The following is a 9,991-nucleotide window of genomic DNA, read 5'->3' on the forward strand; positions in this document are numbered from 1 at the left end:
GTGTGCAGGCAGGAGTGCTAGGCAATGGGTCGCACCGGATCATTGTCACGATACCAATAATTTATAAATAGATTCAATTGGGGAAAAATAGAAATATCAAACAACCGTCTATTATTATTGCTATTATCATTGGAGGAGACATCTTGCGAAATGGTATAGAAGTGATAGTTTTGTTTGAGTTGTTCACATCTTTGGATTCATGAAATTTTTTTGGGGAATTCAAAGGGTTCAAGTTTCGTACAAAATTATAAGAGATAATAAATATTAAAATTTGAGAATAATTAAGTGTAATTCTTATTAAATAGATTTAGATTTCATGGGTGTATCCAAAATTAATCAGTGAGTTTGTAGTTAAGAAAATCTAGGGTGCCTTTGATTCGTGCGAAGTCAAAATCTTGATAATTATTTAAAAAGCATTCGACAATTAAAACTACTTAAAACAGCTAAATAATGCATAGTTTCACATATTACATACACTTACTTTTAGGATTAGTCGGGTGAAAGTTGAACGTTCTGGTTATTTAAAAAATTAACTTGACACTTGTGGTAGGCATATCCAACTAAGCACAAGTTCAACAGATGGCTAATCAACCAAACTTCCCTGGCCATGTAAGCACAAGTTCAACAGATAACTTTAAATCATAATAGGAAAAGAAACATAGAACTTAAATCATTCCGACGTCATCTATCACAAGAACATAGCTTAGGGTACAATCATGACATTAGTCCCAGAAGCATGTTCAACACTCCAGAGGCATGAGTTCGAGATAAAGATGACAAACATAGAAGCAGACCGAATTAAGTCTGCACACCCTGTATTACCATACATCAACAGTTTACACACATCTGATTCGATGGATATGCTCTCTTTAGGCTGGAACTAGTTCTTAAGATGGGGGAAGCATTGATAGACATCATTCTTGGGATGCTTTGCTTCAGCATGTTCTCGACATTTGACCTCTGAAGTAGTACATATAAAAGTTTGCATGCATACCTTGCACTGGATTCACAACAAGAATCACGGAGTTACCAAATGAACGTGACCAAGAAAAACTTCGGTAGAGCTTTGCATATTTCTACATATGGATCGTGCAATAAGAGAATTTTCAAGAAAAATGTGTAATGCTGTAATTTAACCACCAACAAATAACACATGAAATGGCATACATCGTGACACAGCATCCATATGAGCTAAAAGCTAAAAGATTCGTCCCACGGGTAGCCGAGTTGGTTCTCGGGTGCTAGATTGCCACAACGGTTGAATCCCCGGGGAACCATCTCCGGAGGGATAAAATCCCTCCCATTTAGAGAGAACTGTGATTTACCTCCCTTCATAACGCTTTGGAAGGGGCATGGAGTGGTTGGATGAATGCACCACCACCTTTTTGCCACATAAATGCGAAAAGATTCTCAAATTATTGCTATCTAGAGATACATGTGTCAGAAAAGGTACATAGATTCTTACATCCACAATAAAAGAAGAATTGAGTTATCATTTGGTGAGAATGAGAGACTGCCTTGGATTATTATTCTTCAGCAACAATCAATTAAAGTAGAAGGCGTGAGGAATTGAGAAAGACGGATAATAAAATTCTATTAAATGTAACAAAAATAAATTTAATCAATTTGAGTGTCACTACTGGTACTGGCGCATAAAGTTCAAACTCATAGTCAATCCAAAATAATTGGAACAGGTATAATTTGATACAAGCAAAGAAGATGACATTTTAAACAGCCAATATAAACTTTTTTAATCCAATATCTAATCAATTAATCATGACACAATATTTGTAACACATTTCTAACCAAATACTGTATCTGACCCATTAGCAGCAGAGTCCTTCTAGAAGCCATGAAAAGTGTCATTTTGATTGCCAAATATCCAATTTAGTAATCACGATACAGAGAATAAAGCTTATTAGTGAAAAAATGTATAAGAGTGGGAGTTGATGTTAGGAATTTAATTTTATTGGTTTAGGAATCCAGCAATTTCTTGAATTCTCCACTTATCAGTTTATATATGCACTTTACAGTTCTCCCTTACCTACCCTCCCCATCTCTTCACCTATACTTTCTTCTCCAATGCACAAAAGTTTTCAGGGGAAGCCATAATACAAAAATTACCATGTGCAGTTGAAGAAACCACTCCATGTAAAATCAGCTTCCTCACAAGCAAACAGGATGATGCTTATTACTAAACAGAATGACTTATAATTATAACTGTCAGAAAAGGTTTGCATAATTGCTAGAAGGAATAAACTTCTGCACTTGCTAAAAGAGTATTAGAAGATAAAAAAGGCAGTTGACCTGTAGTCCTATGTGAGCCGTTGCTCTCTAATGCTACCTTCAGTTGTCAGACAGACTTTATTTCTTTTTGGTCCTTTAAATCAAACCATGAATTGTCTTCTTTTAAAAGGCTTAAGTTATGATAATGTTGATAGAGGACGTAGCCATCCTTTACCAATATGGCTTCCCAGTACTTATGCTCTTTGATCAATCCATCAAGTGTTGTTGGTGCTGGAAGTAACAAATTTGTGAAGAAAACAGTTCAAAGTGAAGGCGAAAGATGGTGGTGTATATCATATGCTTATGAAAGCGTATATGCAGATTCATATGTAATCACTGTAAAGATATTATTCATTAACAATATATTGTATGAATATACAACTATCATACAGTTTGAATGCATAAAACTAAATTCACCTATGAGGTATAGCAAAATGTAGACAAGATCTAAGTTTTTTATAGTGATCAACAGCAAAAATATATGTACAAAAGCATCAAAACTTCATGTGCAGATTGCTAGTCTCCCCTAAAAAGCATAAACATCACTGCATTGATCATAGTCATCACAGCCCTTTCTCTCTCTGTACTAAGTTGGAATTAATCATAAGTGAACCTTGAGCTTCTTCTTTGTTGAGATGGCTCATAGACATGAAACATTTTGCTGGCCAGTTTAAATAAGGATTCAAGTGTGACATTTTTTTTTTTGTTTTAAACAATCAAATATGCCATCCAAGAAAGAATTATGAAGATCAAATTAGAGTTGTTTATGTTAGCACAGGTATCTTCCTAATCCTCACATGGTTTCTAAATTATTTGAAAAAATATATTTTTTTCACTTATATTGATTTTGGTTGTCATGCCAATCAACTGATGCAATGGTACATCAGATTTCAAACAAATTAAGAATAGCTGTTCCAACTTTTATGCAGCTTCATTAATTTTTTATTTCACAAGTAATGAAATTTGTATTTGAATCTAATCTGAGTGTTCTAGCTGCTATTAAAAAATAAGGTAAACTTTGACAAGCTCCAGATCTGTAAAAAAAGTCACTGAGGTTGCATAATAAAGTCTGCATCACACAAATTAATACTCTAATCACCTGGGAACACGGAATTATAAATAGGTTGATCAATGGTGAACCATAAAAAAATTGAAGCTTTGAGATAATTCGTTGTGTAGAAGCCTCAAATGGAAATGCAAATCTTATGATAGAACGGATTCATAAGAAACATGCATATAAAGGTTAAACACTTTGAAGATAGACCAGAAGATAAGATCTTCCACTACAGTAAAATAAACAGTCTGAGGATTATCGAGTTGTGTTTATCTCATCTTTTCGGTTCCATGAATCTTACTTCTACATTGACCAAATGATATCTTAATTAGAGCATCCTGCCTGCCTCTACTCCTCAAATCTTCCACTCATTTTAATTCGATATAAGAAAAAGATCGAGCAAAAAACCCTAACTTCCAAGACCAACCATCCATTCAAACACCCATGACCTACCCGCTCAATCTAATTCTCAGGCTCGAATCCAATAAATTCCCTTCAACTAGATACCAAATCGTCTTATAGACTAATAATCTAAACCAAAAATAACGACGAACAAAAAAACATGACAAAAGAGCCAACCTGAATGTTCATAGCTTTTTTGTTCGATTCCAGTTGACTCCCTGCGATCGACGTGGGAGAAACAATATGAGACCATACAAAGTTACCAGAAAGATAGTTTCTATCCCAAAACAAATAAAACTATGTGATCCGAAGATAAAAAGTGGGACATACCCTTGGTCGGTTTGTTCTTCTCCAGGTTCCTCTCCCGCGCCGTCTTCGACTTCTGGCCATTGCCTCCACCCATCTCTCTTTTTTTCTGTGAACGGATCGAAGTCGATCCACGGGAAGGAGAGATCGATTGAGGAAGGAGGGTTAGGAAGGAAGAAAGGAAGGAAGGATATCAGAAAGGGGCGAACGAGAGCTAACGAAACAAGCAGAAGGAATGGCAGAACGCGTAAGTGTCGCATTAACGGCTCGGATTGGGTTATCGTACGCGGGCACGGCTAAACCCATCTTATACGCCTGGACCGTAAAACCAAAACTCTTCCAACACCCGAACCGTATTACGTACATTGTCTGCAATCACTGGAGGGTATGGATTCGGGTACAGCCTTACCCATTACTGCGATATTCCATTAGTGCTCTGCGGATCAGGTGTTGCCCTGGCCGAACAATGAGAGTTAACAATTGAACGTGGGTGATTTACATGAAATGTTTTTCGAGACGAACGGTTCAGATCATGCTGTTAAGATGGATCGCTGTGGTTCACTGAACATTTGATCTCTGATATGGCGATATGTGATGGCCATTGCCAATGCCAAAAACAGACGGATTCGTCGCGGGGGAATCGAGAAGGGGAAGGGAAGGTAAGGCACGTGTTGGGTGGGCGACGGGGCATGCCGACCACCGTCGCCGTCCTCTCTAGGGCACTGCTCTTCCCGCGGCTCCGTCCTACTCCCCCGCCGCCCCTCCCACCGCCTCTTCCGTCGCTCGCTTTCCGGCGGGCGTTCCGTCCGCTTCGTCTCCCCCCGTCAGGGCTTCGATCCAGGCCTCGCCCACTTGTCCTCGTCGCCGCCTCCTTAGGTTCATCCTTCGATGAGATCGAATCACACGGAAGCTCCTCCAAGGTTGGATTTTTGTCCCTTTTGGTTTTCCCTTTCGCTTTGGGATTATCTGATCCCTTCTGCTGGTTGAGCCTTGCCGCATTAAATTAAAGAATGAGATTTCATGAATTTCAGTCATCGTTAGATTGTTTGTCACGTTTGGAATTATATAGCCAGAAGTACTACCTGTAGAATATTATTACATATCGGTGTTGATGAATTTCGGGATCTAGTTGAGATAATAGACACGAAGATGACTATTCGGCAGCATAAAATGAATTGGTAATGATAACGAATTTATTCTGAAAGTAGTTCCTCGTGGATTAAGTATTAACATATCCGCTTTTTGTCAGGAAAATTATCTGAAAACAATTGTTTTTTATTTTTATGTGCTACTAATGGAGGTATTACAAAGTAAAGAATCTCAAGGAGGTAGGTTTAGTGCTTGTATAATTATGGAGAACTTTGATCATCGAGTTTGAGTTGCTTAAAAATGTAAATTTCAAACATAGCTATCTCAAGCTATAAAATGGGCGTTGCTCAGTTCAGTTACCTGTTTCCTGGTTTGGTTATTGTTATAATCTAACAGTTCAGTTATTTGTTTACTCACCTTGTTTCCTTCCATAACTTTTATATTTGTGTTAAACTCTTTCATATTATACCAATTAAGTATACTTTTGTGTTCTCTCGAATGGTATCTTAAGTTCATTAACTTTTGCATTTCAGAATTCTATTATCTTAAATTTGGTTCAAGAGATAGAGCCTTTGGATGTGAGCCTCATTCAAAAGGATGTTCCAGCCAATACAGTGGATGCAATGAAGAGGACTATTTCAGGCATGCTTGGCTTACTTCCATCGGATCAATTTCAAGTCCATATAGAAGCCTTATGGGAACCACTCTTCAAGTTACTCATTTCTTCGATGAAGACAGGGTACACTAATGATGCAAATCTACCTTGTTGTAATTCCAAATTTTTTTGGCATACACTAATTGAAAAGCTTGTGTTTTCGTTCTTATTGATTCATTTAAGGTTAAAATGCTAACTATCAGAATTCTGTATTTTCAATTAATTTCTTTGGTAGAAACAACAACAAAGAAAAGTTGAATTCCTGGGCTATTTGTAATGAGAGACACATTTCTGTATTCAACCATGGGAAACTTACTTTCTTACTGTTTGTAATGAGAGACACTATCAGAATACTTACTCTCTGTGAAATTGTTGTTCTAGTAGGAATCACCTTTTAATCTCTCACCATTCTTAAATCTAATGTTGTTTAGATTGCAGAAGACTTTTTGCTGTTTGCCATTAAAAGTTATCATTATCAAAATCTAATGTTGTTTAGATTGCAGAAGACTTTTTGCTGTTTGCCATTAAAAGTTATCATTATCAAAATATGATTTTTTTTCCCACAAAAGTAGAGATCTCATACTTTACAAAAGTTGACGTCTGATCAATTTTGCTTAGGTTATTTTCTACATGCTTAATTTAGTATTTACATTGTGCATTTCCATTTTTAATTATTGCCTTGTAGATTACTTCAGTCTTTTATTTGTGTTGCAGGTACACTTTGCGCAGTGCTGAATATAGGTTATACCTTGAAAGAAATCTAGATATCATTGAAGACAACACTGAAAAAGAAAAAGCAGAAATTTTGAATGAAAATAACTCAGAGATTTCATTTGGCAAGTCTTCAAGAGTATCTGATTCTCCTGGAAGAATCAATACTCATGACAATCTCGAAAAGCAAGATCAAGCATTACGTGCAGATATCAGTATCAACAATCTTGGGGAGTTAACAACTGAAGTTCAAGAATACATTTCCTACATGCAATCTCGTATAAATCTTGCAGAAAAGGTATTAAGACCACTTATTTCTTGGAAAAGCATTGTGGAATTTGTCATGGAGAAAAATAAAATTACTTAGTGGGAGTTAGGCATCACAGATCTCTTCTTGAATAGATCTTTGTTTCAGAGTTCATAATGAATTCAATCTATACTAACTGCCATACATTGCAACTCTTAACTTTATTGTCTAGGGCCCTATGCTACATCACATTCATATGCACGCTTATTATAAATTTTCGTGAACCAATGATCCATTAATCTCCATGATTATGGTTTTCTGTGTGCTTTTGTACTTACAGGAGCTGCATGATATCAAGAGGAGAAATTCTGCCTTGCAGATGCAACAGTTTGTTGGAGAGGAAAAGAATGATTTGTTGGATTATCTAAGATCATTACAACCTGAGAAGGTTAGTGAGTTTTTATGTATGTTTGTAACATTTACAAAAGTGTATAATTAGCCCAGCTTGTTAATTTCTATTAACTAGCAGAATTTGGATTCTATATAATTGGGTGCTAATGCCTCATTATAGGTATAATAAAACCCTTTTTTTAACTGTAACGTTGACCACAAGCTTGCATTAGTCAATATTTTCAGCTACCTATTCAATAATCATCTACAACATCTGTTACAAACTCATGTAAGTTCACTCAGTAGGTCCTGCTAACAGAATGTTGGCATAAAAATATAAATTTCCATGTGTTAATTTATTGCCAAATACAATATGTGCTATCAAAAAAAAAAAAGTTGTTGCCATGTGACCAAAAGGTCACGGGTTTGAATCTTGGAAACAACCTCTTGCAAAAAGCAGGTAAGTCTGTGTATAATGGATCTTTCCCCTGGACCCCGCATGGCAGGAGCTTCGTGCACCGGGTTGTCCTTTTTTTTTTTTTTTACAATATGTGCTATCAGAACGATTTTATAGAGTTAGTAATATTTGTCAACTTCTATAGAGAGAACTCACAAAAAATACTCTCTACAATTATCCTCATAAACATTATGATCATATAGGTGTTTCACGTTTCTTCTTGGAAGTTCTTATTTTGGTTATATGATATGGCACTTTTACTATAACTCAACCATACCTAATGGGCTTCCCAGTTCAAGAAGTCCTTGCCACTAAAGGATTGGTAAAGGTCAATGGCAGCCATATCTCTTATAAGTGAGATGATGTTGGATCTACAAAATCAGCATATTATGCGCTAGAGTAATTGTATTCATGCACATATATAGTAGGGGTGAGAGGGAGTATAGGTTATCTGATTCGAAGTCCTAAATAATGAAGGCCTTTGCTTATGGAGGTACAAGCAACTTCCAGTGTAACTAAATAACTCCCTGTTCAAATTGTCTAGTTTCTTTGACTTCTTCAATATCCTGATTAACAAGATTAGCCTTTTGAAACTCTTCTATGGTTTTTCCTTTTGTGCATTCACATTGGGCTTGCCTATGAGATCCATTGATTTTGAAATGTCCGTAAACTCTTTTAGATAAATACTTCGTGTGTTGAAACAACAAGCTAATCTTCCTGTTCTTCCAAGAGTACTTGTACATGTTTCAAGCAAATAATAATAATATAGTTTCCCTTGCTACTTTTTTCTACCGAGATTAAGAACACATTTTATATAATGAACTTTGGTGTATTTACTGCATATTGCCTATAAAAATAGTAGTGAAATATTTTTACTTGTATTATCTATAAACTTAATTAAAATTGAAGCTACATTTTGAAAGAAAAAAATGATGAAAGATACTTGAAAGCTTATTTCTGTTTTAGTATTTCCTACTCTTCTTCCCTGCTGTTAGGAATGTTTTGGATAACATATTTCACAGCTTTTTAAGATGGTTGCAACCCGAGTGACCTTTGTTCAGATAATGAGAACAACTGATTTCTCCATGAATGCTGATGGTTGCCTTGGTTCTCTTGACCCTCTCCAGAGTTCACATTGGTGGGACTCTTTTTGCTCATTGAATTTGCTTTTCTTGTTTCTATAACAGCGTATAATTTGTCCAGGTTGCTGAACTTTCAGAGCCGACTTGTCCTGGTGTAGAAGAAGCAATCCACTCAATTGTGCATGGCCTCCTTGCAACTCTTTCTCCAAAGATGCATTCCAAACCCCCTTATCTCTCTGATAATCCAACAAGTGGAACCTTAGGCGTTGGTAAAGATGACCATGAGGAACTTGTTGAGAACACTTCCACACAATTTCAGCCCATTATATCCATCCCCCGGGATTATCTTGCACGCCTTCTGTTCTGGTACTACAAATTATTATTTCATTGAAGGCATACTTTTGATTAGGCTAGTGAACTGTGACCTTTGTTTCAATTTAGTTACTTAAATTTAAATTGCTATAGCTAAATTGTTTTTATGTTTGTGGTTCTTTTGAAAGGGTGCATAACAAAAATGCCCTTTTGATTTCATGTACAATGAAGATGGTTATTCTCGTAAACATACTGTTAGAATTTAGAGAAATTCCAGATCAAACTAGAAGTAGAATTTCCTAAACTCAAGTAAACGTTCTGAATCTAAATATTTGAATTGAGATGAAGGTCAAACTTCAACCTCTATACTAAAACTCTCCCTAATGATATCTTTAAGCCCTTGTTTTCTTGTGGTCAGGTGCATGCTAATGGGTCACTACATCAGAGGCCTCGAATACCGTCTTGAGCTGATGGAACTTCTGACAATCCCTACTGAGACAGACTATATCATATGAAGGCGATTCGGTTGCTTAACCTTGCTTCTTTGGTTCAGTAGAGAAAAAACATATGAAGAAGCTTTTCAACCCCTTGCACTGACGAGACGAACCACTCTTGTTAAGTTTGCACAAGTTCACATCAATCATTTGGAAGTCGAAGATGGTCTTTAGATTTGGTGATTGTAGATACTGATGACAAAAGATTTGAGAAATCAGAAATATGTATTTTTCAAACATCAACCTTTGTAAATTACCATTCTCAACTAGTTAAGTTACATCTGTTCATTTCATTTTGGTATTTGGAGCCCAGAATGGGTTCTTATTTGCAGACTAGTGGAATAATGTTAGTAATCAGATCCATTTTGTTACTAGTCTCGGTTGTTTGCAAATCAGTAATCGATTTTACTAGATTTTTGAAACCAGAGATCTATATCTATGCTGTTAAACTGTTGATGCAAGCCTAGTCAATTATGGTGCAAGGGTGTATGTTATAGTTTGCTTGG

The 9,991-nt window shown here is 36.2% G+C and overlaps 2 protein-coding genes across 3 annotated transcripts; one reads left to right on the forward strand and one right to left on the reverse strand.

Moving 5' to 3' along the window:
* Positions 1-610: 610 nt before the first annotated feature.
* On the reverse strand, positions 611-4,302 carry LOC122031942 (uncharacterized protein At2g23090-like). Its single transcript, XM_042591175.1, has 3 exons — positions 4,073-4,302; positions 3,920-3,960; positions 611-1,000 (listed from the first exon to the last, which is right to left on the reverse strand). Exons 1-3 carry the CDS (start codon positions 4,143-4,145, stop codon positions 881-883), a joined length of 234 nt encoding a protein of 77 aa, XP_042447109.1. The 5' UTR covers positions 4,146-4,302; the 3' UTR covers positions 611-880.
* Positions 4,303-4,654: 352 nt separating this feature from the next.
* Positions 4,655-9,778, forward strand: LOC122031889. Of its 2 annotated transcripts, XM_042591097.1 has the most exons (6): positions 4,655-4,968; positions 5,671-5,876; positions 6,507-6,801; positions 7,091-7,198; positions 8,801-9,045; positions 9,410-9,778. In XM_042591097.1, exons 1-6 carry the CDS (start codon positions 4,738-4,740, stop codon positions 9,504-9,506), a joined length of 1,182 nt encoding a protein of 393 aa, XP_042447031.1. In that variant the 5' UTR covers positions 4,655-4,737; the 3' UTR covers positions 9,507-9,778. The 2 variants fall into 2 exon arrangements, with proteins under 2 accessions (XP_042447031.1, XP_042447032.1); XM_042591098.1 differs by lacking the exon at positions 9,410-9,778 and having other exon boundaries at positions 8,620-8,884.
* Positions 9,779-9,991: the final 213 nt, after the last annotated feature.

The sequence above is a fragment of the Zingiber officinale genome, chromosome 11A (genome assembly GCF_018446385.1).
Source record: "Zingiber officinale cultivar Zhangliang chromosome 11A, Zo_v1.1, whole genome shotgun sequence".
Lineage (NCBI taxonomy): Eukaryota > Viridiplantae > Streptophyta > Magnoliopsida > Zingiberales > Zingiberaceae > Zingiber > Zingiber officinale.

Bases quoted from the DNA above. Each gene is read 5' to 3' on its own strand.
- LOC122031942 (XM_042591175.1), bottom strand. From the start codon at position 4,145: ATGGGTGGAGGCAATGGCCAGAAGTCGAAGACGGCGCGGGAGAGGAAC. The intron at 3,961-4,072 runs GTATGTCCCACT...CGTCGATCGCAG, and splicing joins GAAGAACAAACCGACCAAGG to GGAGTCAACTGGAATCGAAC. The intron at 1,001-3,919 runs GTTGGCTCTTTT...TTGTGAATCCAG, and splicing joins AAAAAGCTATGAACATTCAG to TGCAAGGTATGCATGCAAAC.
- LOC122031889 (XM_042591097.1), top strand. From the start codon at position 4,738: ATGCCGACCACCGTCGCCGTCCTCTCTAGGGCACTGCTCTTCCCGCGG. The intron at 4,969-5,670 runs GTTGGATTTTTG...TTTGCATTTCAG, and splicing joins CACACGGAAGCTCCTCCAAG to AATTCTATTATCTTAAATTT. The intron at 5,877-6,506 runs GTACACTAATGA...TTTGTGTTGCAG, and splicing joins ATTTCTTCGATGAAGACAGG to GTACACTTTGCGCAGTGCTG.